Source organism: Falco biarmicus, chromosome 8 (genome assembly GCF_023638135.1).
Source record: "Falco biarmicus isolate bFalBia1 chromosome 8, bFalBia1.pri, whole genome shotgun sequence".
Classification (NCBI taxonomy): domain Eukaryota; kingdom Metazoa; phylum Chordata; class Aves; order Falconiformes; family Falconidae; genus Falco; species Falco biarmicus.
The window spans coordinates 58,382,114-58,402,809 of record NC_079295.1 but is presented as its reverse complement, the minus strand read 5'-3'; the positions used below and the strand labels follow the sequence as shown (position 1 = coordinate 58,402,809).

Below are 20,696 nucleotides of genomic sequence, written 5' to 3'. Positions count from 1 at the left end.
CCAGCTCTGGGACACACAGTAAAATATTACATGTATGTTGGTTCCTTGGGAGAGCTCACCCAGTTTTAAGTTTCCAAAAAGCATGTAAAGCAGAATGGGAAGGTGGGAGGAGTGGGAAATCTTCAATGTCATTTGGAATGGCAGTTCAGAGATGTCTAAATCTCTGAATTATCTACATCTTCATACTCAGTGTATTTTCTGTCAGAGTCCCTCCTGGCTGTTGTGCCTCAGGCAGAGTGAGTAGCGTGTTGTATCCCATCTTGACCGGAGGGTAGCCCAGAGAGTGAGACTTGTTTGGGAATTTTATAATGTGTTGCTGTATCTTAAAGCAAGGTCAAAGAAACGTGCTTATAGCTTGAGGGGGAAAAACAAGGAGGTTTCTGATGCAACTAAATGCCTGCAGGAGCTTATTCCACAGTTTTGAGCAGATCCCCGCGACATGCTACTGTGTGGGAAATGGAGCGTTTCTGCAGATGGGAAGGGCTGTAAACGTTTTAGTGAACAGAAAAAACGAGAAAGCTGTTGTGGGCAAATGAAAGCGACGAGTCCTGTTCTGAAGTCTAAAACTAGGCCAGCTGGGTTTTTAACAGCTGAAAGAAAAGTCAGAGGCTAAAACTGCTGCGCTATCACAAGGTGTGCTAAAACCCAGGGGAGAACTCGCTGCTTGATGCTGTGTGCTGACTTCAGAAAGGCACTGTGCGTTTGGAAGCCTGGATTGAATTAGTCAAACAGTAAGTTTAGAAGAGCAAACATTGCAAGATTGTAATACCATTTCTAAAGGTAAGTGAAGACCAAAGCGTAAGGTGTGTTGGTAGAGACAGATGGCTCAGCTGGATGTTGTATCGCTGTCCTTAGCTGATGTCTTTAGACTTCAATAGGCTGATGAACCAGGACTTTTTGCTAGATAAAGCTGTTGTGCTAAGGGATTTTCAGCAGCTGAGGTTGACTAAAACTTGTTACCTGGAGGAATTGAAAGAAGGGGAAAAGTTTCAGTTTGAGCAAATACTGTTCTAGCACTTGATACAAAAACGATGCTGCATTACAAAGTAGTCAGCTAAAATTGGGTCATGCTCGAGCAGTAGCTTGTCCTGTCCACCATGGAGCTGCAGGAACGTATTTCTTCAATAGCTCTACAAGCAGCTACCAAGTATCACTGGGTGTTCTGCAGAAAAGACTCTGCTTTGTGTCTGTATGCACTGATCCATTCAGCTGGTTCTGGTCCAGCTCTGGTTTAATTAGCTGGCACAGGACAGGGACTGATCCTAGAGTGCCCACAGTTATTTGTGGTGTTAACTTTCTGAAGGAAGTAGGCAGGTTATTTCCATACCTTGAAGCACAGCTTTCTCCAAAAAAAAAAAAAAAAACAAAAAAAACCACAACCAAACAAAAAAAAAAAAAAACCCAAACACAAATCTGAACATGTGGATTCCAATATTACCAGTGTTCCAATATTACAGGTGTTTCAGAGCATGATGGCCAAATGGTAGCATCGTGCAGGAAACTTAAGTCTGGTTTGAACCTATTGCCTGGATCCAAGTCACAACACAGCGGTGAAGATGTACTTGCCTTTTTCTGTCTTTGAAAGCACTTTATCGTTCCACCTGGTGTGCTGCCATTTAGTCCTGTGTTGCCTTTTAATAGTTCCTGAAATGTTGAAGGTATGGATTATGTTAATGTAGCTTTGAAATTTTTAATGGACTGAAATAGCTTAAAAAATTAACCTTTTGAAAACACTGGGGTGGATGGCATGACAGGCTTTTAGCAGCTTGCTTTTTCTAGTACTATGCTATCTCCTGTTCCAGTAAATGCAGAGCTTTGACTGACTGAGGTTATGCTCAGCTTCCTGACTCAGGACAAATGCTTCCAGCTGATGCTGGAGATATTTTTGTTTTTCATTAGACCATCTGAAAATCTCAGCTGTTTTTATGGCAGTACAAAGGATGGAGGCTGTATGTGCTGTGCAGGTGTTCTACCAATTAGCATGTTGAACAACCAATAGATCTCTGAGAACCCAAAAAGGAATTATATTTCTTCATGGTGCAATAAGTCTTGATATCTCTTTATTTATGAAAGTTACCTATGTTTAGCATGGATTGTCCCACAATCATTAAATCCTGGGCTTCTCCTGCAGCAAGATGGAGGATTCTTCCTGATTTTTGCCAGACAAGGCTTCTCTCATGTTTCCAGCCTGCCAAAACCCCTTGGGTGCTCTAAGATTTGGAAGACTGGAAAGAATCTACCTATAGATGTTTCTTATTTCTGCTTTGCCATGACGCAGATCGTGACAACTAGGTTGTTTCCAAGGTGCATACTCTTGTCTTCCACGGAGTCCACCTCGGGTTGCAACTTTCTTTAATAAATAGAGGAATGGTGTCTGTTTTGCTCTCCCTTTTCCTGTTGTTTTTCTGGATTGTTTTGTCATCTTTGGCATCTTGTTGTAAGGTATAAGTGCAAGATATACTTGCTGAGGTGCTGGGATAAATGAAGAGACCGGGGACAGAAGAGATGCCCCATTTAATGCTGTCCCCAAAGACCATACTTGGGTCTGATCATAGTTCCTTGTATTAAAAGAAAATAATAAATCGGCAAAACAAATTTTTGAACAGGGTTTAAGATCTGTACAGCATTACGATTAGTTTATGCACTTCACGAAACCTTTTTTTTCCCTTGTGTGTAAAAAAAAAAAAAAAAAAAAAAAAAAAAACCCCACCAAAAAAAACCCTCTTGGCTTATGTCTCCATCCACCTTTTATTTTATTCTGGCTGGAGCCACTGGAGCCAGGCACACTAAATAGTGATTAAACAGAAAAATTAAAATTCCATTTCTGTGCATTTGGTGTTTGAACGCTGATCAATTGCTTTGGCGGCATGTTAAGTAACAGGATGGTAGACAACAGAAGGGGCTTATTTACAGCAATCTGTCTAAATCCCTTTTCAATGTATTGCTTAATATGCCTTTCTGCTTTAATTCATTTTCAGTTTTTAAAAAATGAAGGATAGAAACAGGCAGGAGTTTAGTTTAAGATATTGCTGGAGAAGTAATCACTCCTTAATGGTAAACAACTTCCAGTTCTTAAGGGAAAGAAAATGTGCTTGAGCTGAAATAGAACTTATGGGCTTGCTGTAGAGAGTTTATGGATCAAATTCAATGGCTTATGCACTTACATAGCTTGACTAGATGATCATAATGAACTCTTCATGCTTTGAAATCTGCTTTTTGCATTGCTGTTTACAACTGTCCATTTCAAAAACAGAGATTTTTGCAAAATGAGAAGCTAAGGTAGAGCAAAGCAGAAAATTGTAAAGACTATATGCTGCCCTGTTTTACAGGGACAGAAGTCCAGATCCATAATGTCAATTTACGCTGGCCATGCAGCACTGATAACTGCAATGTTCAAACAATGGTCACCGTATTGCACCGTTAAAATGCAAATATGGGGGGATGTGCTGGTGGCTTTTGGACAAAAATATTATGCCCCCTGCTATGCAGTTAGAATTAATGGAAATTAGGATAAAAGTGAAAATTGATGTGAAATACAACATTACACATAAGACAGCTCTCTGCAAATGAGATGCTTGTTTAATAGTTAAAGCAAAAGTTAATCCTAGGAAACTTGCTGCATTTTGCAGATTGCTTAGATATCACAGTCTAGAGCGTCTGTTGAAGGGGTATCAAGTTATGTAATTTGCATAATTGAGTCAAATCCCATGCAGCATCCCTGAAGGAAACCACTAAAAAAAGCAACATTCTGGTCCCTGTGTGCTGTGTCTGGATTTCTAGAGCTCAGACATCTTCTACAAAGAGGTGGGGGGGGGGCTTCCACAATGACATCAATGTCAGCAACCTGCCCATTTTCCCAGTGAGAGAGACTCTGAGTGCATATGTGTGTATCTTCCCTCTGCCCGTGATGGCATGCTGCCCACAGCTTTACACACTGCTCTGCTAATAGTGACGATATGAGCATAAAAATCGCAGTCAAGGGGCGGAAGGCAGTGTTTTACCATTCACACTATTTTTGGTAGTCTGCTGAAATCAAGTTGGTCTTGAAAGCGTGTTTCTTAACAAGAAATACAATGCTAATCAGCCTGCTGCAGCTACACCTTCCCTTCGGGGCTATGTGGATTGTGGGTGCTGGCAAGGTCACTGAGGCAAAGACAGGGATATTCATTTTCTAGTACAGAAAGTCACTTCAGAATTAATGTTCAGACATTGTTGACAGAAATTGTCAGTGACTCACCGCAGACTTTTCAGATACGGTGTTTTAATAGCAACCTGCAAAACCAACGTAAGCGTTAACGTGTTTGCTTGCCGGGGATACAGTTAGAAATATTCTAACCTCTTAACATTTACCCAAGTTGAATTAAATTTAATGGAGCATTTCTGATTTGGATTGACTAATGTAACTTCTTTACCCAAGACTAAAAAAGCTCCAGAATGCAGCATGTCTGTCATGACCATCTGCAGCTATGTCTACCCTTCAAGATTTTAAAAGCTACTTAGAGAGGGATGTCGATCCAACAGAGATTAATGTTGTGTTTATCTTGTGTGGATCTCATTTGGCTTTAGTTGTCCAGGGCAGTAACACCATGAGCGCTGCAGCGGGAGGAACGGATAATGTCACCCTACTCTGTCCTCATTTTACTTTGCCGGTGCCAACATAGAAGACAAGTCGGTCCTTCTGAGTCTCTGAGACTGAGAACTACACAGAGCCTGTTCCTCAGGAATTAAGGATCAATAACTCATTCCATGTGCCTCCAAAGTCCAGTACTGCAGTTTGTAAAGGTCTAAATAACTGGTACACGTACTCCATAGCTTCTCCTCTTGCTTAAAGTTCACAAACTAAAGTTTCTCTCTCAACATGTGTGGCCATGACAGAGCTCAGCTTAGTCCAGCTCAAAGATGTTTTCACGTGTAAACTTATCTGGGAGTGGGAGAAGTAATGCGTCTATCCACTAGACTTCCTACTGTCTGCCTGCCTGATTTGGGCTCTACGCAATACCATGGCGGTCTCTGATTTCTTTTTTTTTTCTCCTTTTTTTTTTTTTTTAACAGCATTGGAGGATGATGTGCTACTGCCTACTTTCACTCAGTATCGCAGTGTTTAAATGGCTCGTGTCAGGTTGTTGCTTGCTCTGAGGGTATTTCAGTGCACGTTGCTGACCTCTCTTGAAGAATGGCTTGAAGCTGTGCAGAAAATTGACTTCCCTGTTCACGTTATCCTATATTGAGTGTGCAAACACAAGGGCAACTCCAGCCCAGAGCCTGGCGGTGCTCGGATGGCTAGAACTACTTTTTCATGGCTTTTGGGTTGCTGCTTGGCCTGATGCACATTGGCTGCTTTTGGTGGTGCTGCTTTGTAATGGCGTGAGATGCCCCTCCTGAAACAGTTGATACCCAGTGGTGTGGCTTCCCTCCAGAGGATGCTGGAGATGTTGGTGTGAGTCCTTTGGGGTATTCTTTGAACTTGTCTCCCATCTCTTAAGAGCTGTTGTGGAGGGGCAGCTCAAGATCCATCCCATCAGCATATTTTGAAAGGAGAGTAATCCATTGCAGCTACCTGCAGCAGTAGACAGCTATCTTCTAAGGGACATTTTCAGACGAGATTAGAGGGAAAGGAGATGCCCCTGCAGTTCTACTTTAAGTTGCCTGAGTAGCAAGAACAGGCGGTATTTAAAACACGCTTACCAGTGTCCTGTTAGGCAGCTTTGATGTCTTTCTGCTGGTGGGTCTCTTTTTTTTCCTTTTTCTTCAGGGTGCCTGACTTCCCCTGGTCACTTCATGGGGCTTGGCATAGGGTGCTGGGTTACCACATGCACAGCGGGTGTAGCGAAGCCCAGAGTCGCCCTGTGTCTCTCTCCTTTTAGGTCTAGTCCCTAGAAACTCTTACATTGCTCTCCTCTTCAGTGGTGGGTGGGATCCCTAGAGTAACTGCTGTAGGGGTTTTACATGTGTTGAACCGCAGCAAATGGCAGAAGGGATAGAGACATTGTAAATGATTCTCCTGGTGTGTTCATTCAGTCCAGAGCGCTATAAACAAGAGACAAAAGAGACTTTAAATATTGAGGTTTCAGTCTTGCCAGTTGTTCCTGTGCCCAGTATGACACTCGTGCACAAGCCTAGCGCTCAGAAAGTTGCCAAAACTCTCTTGGCAAGAAGGTGCTCTGGTCTGCAAGAGCTTTCCAGGACTTTTCCTGGCAGGGGAGTATCCTGCAGAGGAAATTGGCCAGTAAGCAGGCCTGGAAAAGCAGGGATATTGCAAAGCAGAGGCAGAAATCTCATGGAATGGTACTGCGCTCTGTGGGTTATTTAGTGGAGATGATCAGGACAGTGACATGTTGTCTGAAAAATTAGAAAACCACTCTGGTGGCCAGACAAGTAGATGTGCTGGATTGTTGCAGTAGCACAGGATGGCTGCTTGATGGTGCTGAAAATTTGATCTGTTTTACACCCAAAATAATGAAGCTGCCACTTCTTCTGTCTGTCACACAGCAGTCATCCAGACCTGATCACATTAGCTGCTACAAGCTAGCAAAAGTCAGCTAGAGTGTGCATAAATTATTTGTGCAAACATCAGGTCAGACTGAGCCATATATAGATGCAGAGGTTGGGTCTGCCTGCCCCTTGCCCGTGCCGTGCCCTTGCTCACTGCACCCCGAGGAAGCATTTCAAACCATCTCTGCTCGCACCCACTGTGCAAAAGCAGCAGCAACCTGCTGGGGTGGAGCAAACATCCGGTCTCTTGCTGGTGTTGGCATATATCCTGTATTTTTTTCAAGGTGCTCTGTGGTTGTGTTGCTGGCACCCACCTCAGATTGACCCAAGGACTAGCTGCATACTTAGTTTTTCCCCAGAAGTGCTGTTGTCCATGGTGTTCGGTTTGCCCTCCCAGTGCTTTCTTGCATGTTTGGTTCCTGGCTCACACATTCATCTTGACACTTGAAAGTATTTTTTCATTATCGGCAAGTAGAAATTCAGGTATGAACAGTGGTGTTTAGTGGGATGGCTAGAAAACCACAAAGCAGACTGAGCAATTTAGTTTGATACTTCTATCTGGTGAGTTTAGGTGAGCCCTTCCGGGAAGGTTCCTCACCGCGGCTGTGCTGCTCTGGAGCTGTGCTTACCTTCGGAGCGATGGGAATCGGTGAGGCTTTTGCAGTGCCTCTCAAGAAACCACTTTCCCTCAGCAGATGCAAGTCTTCAAAACGTGCAGTCAGAGATGAACTGAAGACATTGGATCACTGGTGGCAATCTTCATTTTATGTCCCGATAGGCGCAGAGTGAAATTCAGGAAGGTGCACTACCCGTTTCTGTATTTGAACAGAAGTAAGGGTTTAAAAGAGTAGAGTTCATGCACTAAAGGGACAGTAATTAACAACATAAAAATGAGCTAGTGCTTTTGATGCATATAATTTCATCAGTGTAATATAAAAGAACAGGTGATGAAGATGAAGAAAATTGAGCAATCGTGTAGTAAATGAAAGAAATAAAGTATACCATCTAAATGCTGCTCTGCTGGGATTTTTCTTGTCGTTGTTGCTTTTCTTCTGAGTGTAACTGTCCTTTCCTGCTAACAACCCTTTTCTGGCAGTTGTCTGGTTTTCACCACTGTTAATCACATCCCATAGTGTGGTCCTGCTCTTCCTGTGCCGCCCTGAGGGTTTCCTTCCCTTCATCTTCCCGCATCATAAGTATTTTTTTGAGAATATTCTTGTTAGCTCTAGGTAGCACAAGTGGGAGTTCCTGAATACCTGTTCACATCGTGAACCAGCTGTGTGACTGACTTCTGGTCCATCCTGAGTGCCCATCAGCTCTCCTTCAGTGAAAATAAAATTAAATTGCAGGAAGGAGGCAGCCTTGAATATTGATATTAGTTAACTGAAATGTATAACTGAGTGTTTGGATTCATGGGTGAAACTTGGCTTCTGCCAGGTGTGTTACCATCTGCAAAATGTCAAGAAGCTGAGTGTAAGTAATTTTATGATCTGTGATTGAAAGGATCTATGTAAAAATCTCTTATGTGGGGTGAAAAAGAAAGTTCTAATAGTTCACAAACCAGCTTTTAATCAGATCGAGCTCTGAATTTTAGACCGCTGGTTTATTATCCTTTGCATGGTAATACAACCAGCGCAACTTGAGGTTTTCAGGCATCTCCTTAGCCAAGGGTTACCACCCGGAACAGAACAGCAGGCGGAGCAGAGCGTGCACCTGTGTTCAGCCACTCCAGGTCACTGATATCTTAGCTGAAACCTGTTGTCGCTGGTGGTTTTGTAAGCTAATACACAGGACTGCCTTCCTGCTGACTGGTGTAAAAGAGGGGTCATGCAATGGGGACAATCTGCAAAACCTTCACAGCAACGTTCACCAGAGCTCATCTGTCAAACTGCAGTGAGGTGGATCACATCAGTCTGAAGTGTAGTGCCTTGGAATAAGAAGTAAAATGTCCAAATGTCCTATTTTCCCAAGACAAATCTAGGCATGAAAATGAAGAGTTTGTAACTAGACAAGCAAATGACATCTGTGTCCCAGATGCCAAAGATGCCTGATAACCCTGTAAGGTTACTGTGCCAGCCGTTGTTTTTTGGTTGTGCTTTGGTTTGATTGACCCATTAGTGAGACTTCAAACCTCTTGCCCTCCAAGCGGGGGAAGCTTGCTTTTTCTTTTTTAGGAAGCTCTGGCCTATGGAGTTCTCTCTGTAGTACTTGAGGAATTAAAAAGGGGAAAACCTCCAAGTTCTTTGTGTAACTACTTTTGCAGTAATGATGCTACAAATGACTTGTAATATGCTTGTAGAGTATAAATGCAACATAATTGAAAACTCATTCTCAGAGATAATGTTCTCTTCTTTACCCTAAAACCTACTTAAATATATTACTTTTACATAAATTTCCTTTGAATTTTGGGGATGTCAGTGTTTGACATCAATATCATGGTTTCTTTCCACACACCATAGTCTCTTTGATCCTGAATTCACCCCGTCTTTCATTTGCTAGCTTCTTTCCAAAACACCCATTGCTTCTGAATTTCAGGAACATCATCAAGAAAAGAGGAGCTCTAATTGGGTTCAGTGCAGGCTCGTGCCTTGTGTAAAATTTGCTTTTAAGTTCAGCAGCAAGAGTCTTAATAAATGACCTTTTAAATCTTATTTTGATTTTTTCAGGTGTGCTCATTAATAATGATCCTGCAATAGGTCTCCCATTACAGCTTTTTTGTTAATTAAATAGGATGTAAGATGTATTGGATGTTTTCAAAATGAAAATGGGAGTTTTTAATGGATTCCCTGATTAAAAATACTGGTCTGCATACATGATGGTGCCCTGAAAAAAATATCACTTAACAACTGTAGATAAAGTACTGTTCTGAGGCAAAAACCCCTTGATTCCTCCCTCACCCCTTTCAGGCTAAAAGCTACTTGCTTGTGATGGTCTTACCTTAAGGAAGGTGTTTAATCTCTTACAAGAAGGGGTGGCTGTTGAGGGAAGGTTTCACATGTTGTGTATTTAATATATCCAATCTCTTGTTTAAAAGGCATCATACGTGAGGCAAAAGAAAGACCCTTACTTTGGTGATGGACAAAGGAAAAAGGACTGGCATAACAAAGAAGCTATAAGGAGGGACTCTGAGCGTGTAGGTATGTGAAATTACTATAAAAATGTTTTAATACTGATTGTAATTTAGTCTTGTTTTATTTGGTAGGCTGAATGCAGAACAGCATGTTCAACTTCAGTCAAGATGATCTTCTTGACGTGATGCAAGTTATTGTTTCTTAGTCCTAGTTAAAGCCTTTTCCCTCAATGTACAATAAACATTTTGAGGTGAAAATGTATTGGTAGCATCTTGGTATTTTTAGGATAGGTGCAGTATTGATTTTTTTTTTAACTTAATTTAAAGGGTGTGCCTTTATCTCTTCCTAAAATTGGAGATCCAGAAAGGAAGGAGGGATAAAAAATACATTCCAGATTATAACATTCATGCAAGTTCTATTCCATAGTTCTGGGATTTTGTCTTGCATTGCATAAGAGCCCATTTTCAACATCACAGCTTTACACTGGTGTGTCTGCAAGGGCTCTACCTCCTCTGTGCAAGAGCTCAGGTTGTTAAATATACATATCCATCTGTGCTGAAAAAAACAACAGTGATGCGGTATTCAAACCGTATGTATTCTTCCTGCAGTGAAACAAAAAACATTTTATAGAGCCTCCACAGCATTGTCATAGCCTCTTCATCTGTTTCTGATGTTAGAAGAAAGACTTTTAACTTCTGCCATCTGCACAATTGAGTAGTTTGTAGCAAAACTGCTTATCAAATAAAATTGTTAGGCTGACATGGTTGACCCAGTGCTAAATATGACATAGAGCACAAAACTAATGAAGGAATTTTCAAAGAGCTGTAAGATGACTGCTGTTCTTTTGATATATGGATTAGTTTCTGGCCAGTTAAGCACCAATTAGTAGTAATGATGAATGTTTACTTTCTGTCTATCCATAGGAAATGGAGAACAGGGAAAACCTTACCCAATGACTGATGCAGAGCGAGTGGACCAGGCATACAGGGAAAATGGCTTTAATATCTTTGTGAGTGATAAAATTTCTCTGAATCGTTCCCTTCCGGACATCAGACATCCAAAGTGAGTATATAGTTTGCATTTCTATGAGTGAAAGTTTACAAGCTGTAAATTAGCACATCTGCAGGAGCATGCTCTTTTTGTTGCTTTTTTGATGATGGACTCTTTTTTTGTTCATCAAATACAGTCCTTTCACAGCTGGGTCCGGCAGTCTCCTTGGTAGAGGACATTGTATAGTAATTGAAATGAGAAATAGGGGAGATGAAATCTAGGGGAAAATACCTCCTTTTAATTCCAAAAGACTTAGAATTACCGAAAACTTGCAGTCCTGTGCAGGGGAGATCTTGAACTTAACCCAGAGGTGGCTACTTCTTTCACCTCTTGCAGTGTGACAGTTCAGTTCCTGAGCCTGCTGACATAGCCAACAGCTTTTAGCAGCTGATAAGGTGGAGCTATTTCTTTCTGTAGTGGCAACTGATGTAAATGTTTGACTCTGTTGACAAGTGCCCTAAGTGCAGTTGGGTGATGACTGTCACTATACACTCTGTCCAGTTCTGATGTTGGCTCCTGGCTGGAAATGACCATGAAATGCTCAGGAGCAGAACGAGATTTGAGTAACTCCACTCAACTGTGTATGAAGAGTTTTATCAGAAATCCTTCTGATGTATGGATTAGTTTCTTAGACATCTTCCTCATAAAAACCTCATCAATGTTTAAGAGTAGAAACTAGTTCCAGTTGAGTGCTGGCTTTTGAGTTCATCTATTTTTGGACATTATCGCTTAGGATGGTGTCAAACTGGATTTTGTGGAAGCCAGAAGGAGTTTTTAATCAGCAAAAGTGCTTCAGTTAGGACTTAACCCTTGTTTATACAAAGCTGAGAGGTTTTTAAATACTGTTTGTGCGGTTCTTAATCTGATAGCATTGTTAGACATTTGAATGGAAGGTTATTTTGTGTAAAGCCGCTTTTATCACAATTTGGTGAATCTGAATTCAACATCTACTTTATTCATGAGAGATAATTTCCAGAAGTCAGACTTTATAATTTGTTAGCGGCACATTTCAGAGATTACCTCTTCAGCTGTCACAGCAAACTAACCAAATACACTGGCATGACATCCCTTCTCAATGTATACTCATGAGCCAGAGTAGTGAGTATAGCTCCATAAATATGTTAGGCATGCAGCTGAAATGTTTAAACATAGATATAAAGCAGGTAACTGGAGATGTTTGTTGATCAGCCCATACTCAATTTCTAGGAAATACAGTTTGAGTTTGCTGACCTAAATTATACCTGGCCTCCATTTACAGGGGTTGCCATGGGCTCTGAGAATTTAAACATCAGCCAATGCCTGTATTTCCTCATCTGAGGATTTAATATATAACTTCACATTCCACATTGTCTCCTGACTCCTCGTTACTAATCCTGCTATTTAAACTTTTTTAAAATGTGAAACTTCTAACTCCAGTCCCCAGTTAAAATTAGTAAGTGAAGTGTCTGGGTCACCAATGACTTAAGCTGTGATTAATGGTGCTGCTGCAGCTGGTTTGCTTGTTGCTTGACACATCCTTTCCCCCAAGGTAGCGAGTTATAATTGTGGATGTTTCAAGGAGGATAAACAGCGTGTGTATAATGGATGCTGGGATTAGCTGGGCAGGGGTAACAGAGATTTGCAGTAAAGGAATACACAACTGAAAAGGTCTGTTCTGCTTTCTGTGTGCCCGTCAAAAAAAAGACATACTTGAAATGGTATGGTTTATGTTATTTGGGAGGTTGATGAGGGCAATTTATAACAAAGTTAGGCTGAGACAAAGTCCATAAAGAGGATTCTAGAAAGAAGGGAGCTGTGTTTTAGAGCACTTACTTTACCTAGCGTTTTATATATAGTAAGAGGTAATAGAGGCTTTGTCATCTGGAGGTGTGCCCTCAGCAGAGAGTGTAAGGAGGAGGAGAACTGGGGGAGAATGTGGCATCTGCCCTGTCCTAAGCTTTGGGGCCACAGCTGGCATCCTCCCCAATAGCTGGCCTGGGTGGGGAAGGACAAAGAAGCAGCCAATATGTTTACACGCTTCTGAGATGGTTTGTGTGGACCGTTACATGCCGAAGCATCACCTCTGCTTTCTGTTGATCAGGGAAATTGAGGGGCAGGCATGTACTGGATCTGCCTGGCGCACACATGCAGTTGTTTGTTTCAACAGTCATGTCTTCCCCGGCTTATATTTCCTTTAAGTGCTTCTGGGTTTTTTAATATTAAATACTAGTTTTGCAGGTCTTGTAAAGCAGTTGTAGTTGTGATAGCTGGAGGGAAAGAATTTCTCTCTATGCTTAATGGTTAAACTTAATAGCTAAAGTTTCCCACTTGTTAAAGTAAGAAAATGAGAATTCCAGTTTAAGAAGAGTTAGAAGGGTTTTGGAGGCTCTTGTTTCGTATTGGAACAGAATTGTTGCTAGTAGCTATTTCAGAAGAAGGTAAAGATTTCAATGCCAAGGGCTGGATGAAAGCAGTCCATGCAGCTTTATTTTGCATCTTGCATCCGTGCATTGCAACCATAGCGGGCAAGCTCTTGGCAGCACCCCAAGACAATTCATTAGACCCAGAATAAGCTACTGTCCTTTCACTCGGGCACCGGAGTAACTTCCTGTAACCCAAGATTTATTGAGCTTATATAATGTAGGTGCATCCTTCTCCATTCCCTGGGAAAGGTACCAGGGAGAAGCTGCCACTGCTAGAGCTGCTTTCATTCCCATCTGGCCTTTTGAGGAACAGGGAGGGAGTTACCGTGTGCGTGCACGTGCTGCGTTGTGGGCAGAGCGAAAGCCTCGCTGTGTGCCTGGCAGCAGAGCGTCTGCAAATCAGCTCTGGGGCAGGCTATGCAAGGGGTCTGGTGCTGGGGCAGGGCAGGGAACAGTGACCTCCTGCTAGTGGAAAGGGGGCAGCCCTGCTAGCAGTCATTAATCTAGTCTAAAAAACTCTGTTCACGTAGCCACCTCTGTTTTACACTGGATGTGTGGGGTTCTAGGAATGTAATAGATTTTTGTCTTCTAGTGAACAGTTACTGGGTGTTTTTTAACGGCAGTTGTTCGCTGTATGGCTTTAGATGTTATCTGTTTAACAAGGTTCAGATTCCGCTTAGGGCCACACATGCAGGAAAATAAACACTGCACGTACCGCCGCAGTTTGAATTTTCTTCATGAAGCTACTCTGCAAACCCCCACAAGCCAAGAGAGCGTTAACCCTAATTCAAAATCAAGAAGATTAATGCTGTGGGGAAATAGTCCCATATTCAAGACATCCATATATGGGGTCTCTGCAGACCTAACTCTCCAGCTTTATCCAAGTTCTTCAGCGCTTTGTGTTCAAAGCCTAGCCTTCTTCACTTCTCTCTGCAGAACTGATCCCAGGTGTCAAACTAGACCTGCTGAAAAATGGGGAAGACAAGATTGATTGTTTAGGAAAATTGAATTGAATAATTGTCCAGCGTGACAAAGGAAGCCTTTGGTAGAGGTTGGAGGTTGATATGTTACTGAGAGAGGTGGGTTTCTTTATTGAGCAGTTCTTACCATGCAATTATCCTGTCTCTTCTGTGTGTTCTTCACGATGTCGTGAACTTCTGGGACTGTTTAGGGAAGGCTGCTGTCACACAAAATCCTGACTTCCTGCATGTTCTGTTTAAAATATTTGGATGACAGTTATACATGTGATTAGAGTGATTTGGTTCTCTGAAAACTGGGAATAAGTGAGCTAAACCCACCTACTGATAATGCCTAGAAGAGATACGTTCAATTTCTGAAACAGCTTTGTATAACAATTTCCTCTTCTTCGTTACCTTTGAGGTGTAAGGACAGGGAAAACAAGTTTTATAGAGACTTTTGTATCTGAAGCCGTAACTGGAGTTTTCTTTAAAAGCAGCTTTGGCACCTAATAGATCCCTCTGACCTTCTGTGTGGCTAAGTGTCACTAGCCATTAACGGTCCCCACTTCATATGGAGGTTGGTTTGTGGGGTTGTTTTTGCGAGGTAGACTAGATCAGGTCAACACTGGCTTGATAAGGCCTGAAAGTTGGTGGGTTGTTTTCAGGCACTTTGCATCAGTTTGAGGAATAAAGAATAAACTAAGTTACTAGATGGCAGTTAATGTGGAAGTGCTGGTGTGTTTTGGCACCACCTTTTGACTTACTCTATCTGTGTCCAGCTGCAAGAATAAGCTGTACCTGGAGAAGCTTCCGAACACTAGCGTGATCATACCGTTCCACAACGAAGGATGGTCCTCTCTCCTCCGGACAGTGCACAGTGTCCTAAACCGCTCCCCTCCTGAGCTGATAGCAGAGATAGTGCTGGTGGATGACTTCAGTGACAGAGGTATGATAATTTGTATGTAACACCTCCATTTTTGCTTACCTACCTAAGGGATCAATGAACATGCACGTGTGTGTATAATGGCTTGAGGTTTTTTTATTTGCCAGCAGTGGAGATCAAGTGAACCTTGCTCTGGTACATTTAAAAGGCTAAAAGTCTGACAAAAAAACTCACGTTCCATATTCAGTTTGTGCTGGTTTAGCTGTTTTGGCATGGGCTGTCCTGTGTTGTAGACAATGGGAATCAACAGGGAAGCTGGTTTTAATATTCTAAGGGCCTGTGTAGCCCTTAACATTTAACTCCAGGGTTAAATGCTTGATGCTTGGAATACAACACACAAAAAAAAAGGGCGGGGGGGGAGGGTAGGAATAGTTCTCTCCTCATGTTCTGCTTTGCTTGCTTTTTTTTTTTTTTTTTTTTCTAGACACAGAAAATGATAAAAGAAGCCTTGATAATAGGTTTCCACCTTGGACTGACTATGATTTGGCTTACTTTTCTCCTGAATATTGTACTCCTGAAAAGTAAATAAGCAACATATAAAACTGTGACTGCGTTTGCTTGCTGACTTGCTTGCAACTGCACTCCTTATTTTGTACTGCATTGCCAGTAGTCATTTTGGATTGGGTTTAAGTGCTACATGCAAAGACGTGTAGTCACTGGCATTAACGCATCACCACAAAGGAGCAATCGCTTGTAAATGCAGCAGCAATGTGTAGATATAGTTGCTGAATTTACTTGTTCAGGCAAGGGTTTTTTTTCTCTGAACATATAGTATTTAAATGCTATATGATATGAATTAAGGTAGGCTTTGCCTTGTAGTTCACACCCTTGCTATGGTGACAAAGGCAATCAGGTAAAGGAGGAATGAGTGCCTAGACATTGCAGAGCTAGAAGGTTCACATGGAAAGTCCTCTGAAGTAGCTGGTGTTCTCCTTTGTTGAAGAGGGTACAGTGACTTTAAGAGGTTACGATCAGATCTAGCAACTCTATTTTCTCCTTTAAAACTGCTAAGACTATTTAGCTTTATGACCTGCAGAGTTAGAGTCTTGCTGCTGAAACTGCTCAACTGAAGGAAAAGAGCTCTCTACACAGATACTAAAGGGTACACCTCCAAAAATCTGACATGTAGGAAGCTCCTAAAATGAGCTTGAAAACAAGCTCGTGAGTATTTAGTGTTCTGACCTATGCTGACTTTCAGGTAAGCACTACCCAATGGCTATAGTATTTGTTTTAAAGTACATCTCTAATTAGTTTGCAAGCAAGGCATGCTGGTTTGAACAGATCAATGTTATATGAAATAAGTATTTCTTTAGAGGATTTTCAGACTAAGCTGGGGAGAGAAAAAAAACACCCTCTTAACAAGGTCTCTTTATTGCTGCTCAGTCTGGAAGCAAATTAGACAAGTTCATACTGTAACCACAGCTGAATTGTACAAACAGGTTTCTTTTGAGAGAAATGGAAGTAATGAAATCTGGTTTCCTGTGGATCTGTTTTTCTTGTTCTCTAGATGTGCCCTTCTGAACAGGCGAAAGAGAGCACTCCCGGCTCTCCCACCCGTGCTCCTCATCAGTCTATACACATGCTGTTTGTTCAGGTTGTTCTTGCACTGTTTCACCTGCCTCTGATAAGATGCAAACTCTTCTCCATCAGTCATCCATCTTTCATACAAGGTTGCAAGAAGTAGCTGAGATTAATTTGCGTGCAGCACCCATTTATGGATGGATGTAATAAACTACTGGTGTTAGACAGTGAGCTGAATTGTCAAGGGAAGAAATGACATGCAGGCAGAGTGAGTGCTAATATTATTTTTTTTTTTAACCAGTGTTTTCCTGCTAGCTCAGTTGATCTATACATGTTGAGACAATTACTAGTTAGGCTGAGACATTTTTCCTTTACTGCTGTCAGTTCTGTATCCACACTGTAGCATTTCCTGCTGGCTGCTGCTCCTTTTCCAGCAGTCAGTGTTCTTCCTTAACCAGACTGGGGTTGGCTTCCACATCCCTCCCTGGGTTTGAATAGATTCTTAGTCTTCAGGAGGCTGTTAAGTCCTAAACACACAATTGAATTGACAGGCAGCTGGTTACAAGTTTCTGGTTTAAATTTATCCATTGTATGTATTTAAAAAAAAAAAAAAGAGAGAGAAAACCAACAAACCCACACTTCAGCCCAATACCTGAGAACTGATAATTTAACACATCAAACTGAACTGCATAAAGGAGCGGAGGCTCTGGGAAACTTACTTTGCATGTTACGTGTTTGAAAAGGGTACATCCTTGGATTTGGACTGTTAGGCCACTGCTCTGGTTATCTGTTTCTCATGATTAAATTGGGCAAGTGATTAAAGACTCTGTGTCCAAGCTGATGATCATCACCACTGTGCCCCAGAGCCAGTGAGCAGTAAAAAGAACAAGAGATTTCTTGATTTTCTTTGAAAATCATAAATTATTAGTCCTCTGCATTGTCTGCAAGGTGAAATGCTGTGCTTCTGTTTCAAATGTTAGTTCCACAAATTTGTAACGGCATCTTTCTTCTGAAATTATAGAGTCACTGTTGGACATTGTGATAGTAGAGGCCACTTTTGAGATCAGAGAGGCATGGTATGAACAGTAAATGTCAGCTTCTTCCCCAAAGAGATCTGTAAATAGTCATAAGCTCCAGTGAAAAGCAAAAGATGAAAAGGAAAATCGCTCCATAAAAATCTATTATTAATTTTTTTTATGTGGAGAGGTTACCCTGACAAGACAAAATATCAGATACTCTACTGTACCTCATGATGGCCTTTCACTTGAGGGTTTTCTAAACAGAGCTGTAGCACTTTAACTCTTCAAAAAGTCTAACCTTTAAAAACTTGGCTTTCCCTGGCAAGGAGACTATATCCCTCTTGCTAGCATTTCTTGTGTAGGGGTTAAACATACTGCGCTTTGCTGAGCTGCCCTTGAGGTTCTGTTGGCGTTGCGCTCTTGCTCTGCTATTCCGCTGGTTTCTGTAGGTGCTGATGTTGGTGCCAATCCATCAGCCTCTTTCATCCGTGTATCTCATACATGGGGAATCTTTGCTTCAGATGAAATAAAGAGGACTTTGCTAATAATAGAAACAGTAAGTATGGAAACCTGGCTACGGCACACATTGGTGTGTTTTCTGACAGATGTTACTTTCATGTTTTTCATCTGTTTTTAAGCTTGAGAGTAAGGAATTTTTGGTGTCACTATGAAGAGGATTGAGAAGTTGGCAAACAAAGTGATAGCAGAGTGAAGACAGATTTCTGGATTAGTTGGTGGCTGCTGTGGTCTGCAGCGTACCTGAGAGGCAGCTGTGTTGAAGCTTTCGGACAGATGAATCATCATCTGGAAGTGTCAACAGCTATTTATTTCTTAATTTGTTTGAAAGAGGCAATTCTGTGACCTTTAGCAATAAGCATTTTTCAACCAAAAAAGGCTGTCCTGATGACAGCAAATCTTAACAGCAAGCAGCAAAAGCTTTACGACTCGTGTTTTTAAAATGTTTCCTTTGCTTTGTATGTGGAAAATAGAAATGTGCTGGAACAACTTGCTGTCTGAAATATTTTTTGCATGTCTGTAGTATAAGGCAAATGATCAAAATCTAGCCTTACTTCAGACAAATTTAGTGCTGGGTTCCACATCAGCCACAGTGCTCTGGGAAAGGCTGCCGGTTGGTGGGATCGGTATAATGCAGTACAGTTGTAGCATCCAAAAAAAAGTAGTTTGCCTTGAGATGCGGACCACGTTGTTGCCTCCAGCAGCTGTCTTTGTTGACACTTGAATCTTTCTTTGTGGGGATTCCCTTGTTGGGTTGGGTTAGCTTAAAAGAAGCCACTTTCCAGCATGTGCCATTGGTCAGAACAGATTAATATTGTGGGGCTGTTTCTACTTTCTCCAACAGTAGTCTTTATTATCAGTGTAGCATTGCCATTAAGACTGCTATAATAGCTTATGCTTTTTTCCCCTACAAACTTAGTTATGATGTCAGTGATATAAGGACTTTTGTCTCCTGACTGTAAGGATTTTGAAACAATTGTAGGGATTTAACGTGCAGAAGAATATAGGTTATTTTAAAGCAGGAGGCACCAGTTTGGCAGACTGTTGTTGGTAGGTTAAGAATTAACCTGCTCAGCGTTGTCTGCCACTTGCTGCTGAGGACTGCTAGAGACCCACAGACTGACCTCCACAGAGTAACCTCAGCTATTTCAGGGTGGTCTGAAATAACACCTACCTTTCTGGATAAGCAGAAATCAGAATGCAATACGTGTGAATTATGACTTTAGAATTCCTCGTCATAAAAACGCTTAGCTGTGGCAGTCCTATGTGGATTTGTGACTTCACTTTTAATTTCTGTAGCTATTCTTTAGTTCTGATCTCAGTTAAATTAAGCCTTTTCATATGCTGGCTTGCAGGGTACTAATTATATCCCTCTGAGCTTGTTGTTACCAGAATGGCCCTAAGTAAACTAAAATGGTTTTTTCCATGTATATCAGTTTTCTCCTGGGGACTGTCAGATGTGAAATTTGTTTGCTTTTAGATTATTTAATTACAGCGCTGCTGAGTGGTAAGTGGGTTCTATTATATCATAGAAATGGGAGGAGGGGAAGAGAAGTTGAAATGCAGGTCAGTTTGTAACACTGCAGGTTTTTATATTGGCTGTGATGGTATTTTATTGTTGATAGCATGCATCAAATAAGTCAGTTCATGATTCTTCAGGGTCTGCTCCAGACCCTAGAACCACAGTCTGAATCTGGCTGTGGTTGTGAGAAACTGAGCTGTTAATCTCTAGTGTCCTTCTTGTACAAAATGGACTGGTGGTCTCCATCTAATTCTTGTAGCTTGTGGACACCTCTGCCGTATAGGCTATCTCTGTGTTTACATGAACAAACGTAAAGCTGTCCTCTGTCTCTTGCTAGATAAATGAACAGCCTTAAGCTGAAGGAACAGAGGATGGCACACTTTCTTTTTGCAGGATGCTTGTCTAAATGTTCTTTGCTTTTCTCCTGGTATGTATTTGGTAGCTCTATGCAGCAGTGGAACATCAAGTATATACTGCTACTGGGTGAAAGGCAGAAGTCAAACTCTGCTCCCTTTTGCCTGTTGTGGAGAGATCTCTTTCAGGTGGAGGCTGAACTGGAACACATAGAGAATCGCAAATAGCTGAGGTTGGAAAGGACGTCTGGAGATCATCTAACCCAACCTCTCTGCTCAGCTACAGCAGGTTTTTTGAGATCTTACTCAAAATCTCCAAGGATGGAGATTTCATAATGTTTCTGGGGAACCTGTTCTGCTGTTCCGTCACTGTTACAGTAACTTAATTTAAAAAAAAAATCTTTTTGAAAAAAAAATCTTGTGTTTAAGCAGTGTTCCCTGTACTTCAATTTGTGCCCAAGAACTGCAGGTATTTTTCTGCAAAGTTCCTTCCCGGATGCTGTGTCCTCAGTCAGTATGGGTGCATGGGGTTACTGCTCCCTGGGTCCAGGAATCTGCATTTCCCTTTGAACTTCACAAGGTTCCTGTTGGCCCATTTCTCTCGCCTGTCAAAGTCCCTCTGAGTGGCACATCAGCCATGCCTCCCAGGCTTATATCATCTGCAAACCTTCTGAGGGTGCATTCAGTCCCATCATACAGGTCTTGAAGGAAGATATGCAATGATATTAGTCCTGATGTTGGCACCTGGGGCGAAAAGCTACTGATGGTCCAGGCCTGCAGCTCACCTTTGTGCTGCCCATTGCAACCCTTAGACCTCAGCTGGTTTTCTGTCCACCTCACCACTGTCT

At 41.7% G+C, this 20,696-nt stretch overlaps 1 protein-coding gene across 2 annotated transcripts in view; it reads left to right on the top strand.

The window, feature by feature from the left end:
- Positions 1-20,696, top strand: part of GALNT10 (polypeptide N-acetylgalactosaminyltransferase 10) — a 90,537-nt gene that overhangs the window by 32,587 nt on the left and 37,254 nt on the right. For both annotated transcript variants that reach the window (XM_056349303.1, XM_056349304.1), the window contains exons 2-4: positions 9,527-9,629; positions 10,487-10,625; positions 14,754-14,920. In XM_056349303.1, the coding sequence (XP_056205278.1) occupies positions 9,527-9,629; positions 10,487-10,625; positions 14,754-14,920 (409 nt within the window). The remainder of the gene's footprint in view (positions 1-9,526; positions 9,630-10,486; positions 10,626-14,753; positions 14,921-20,696) is intronic.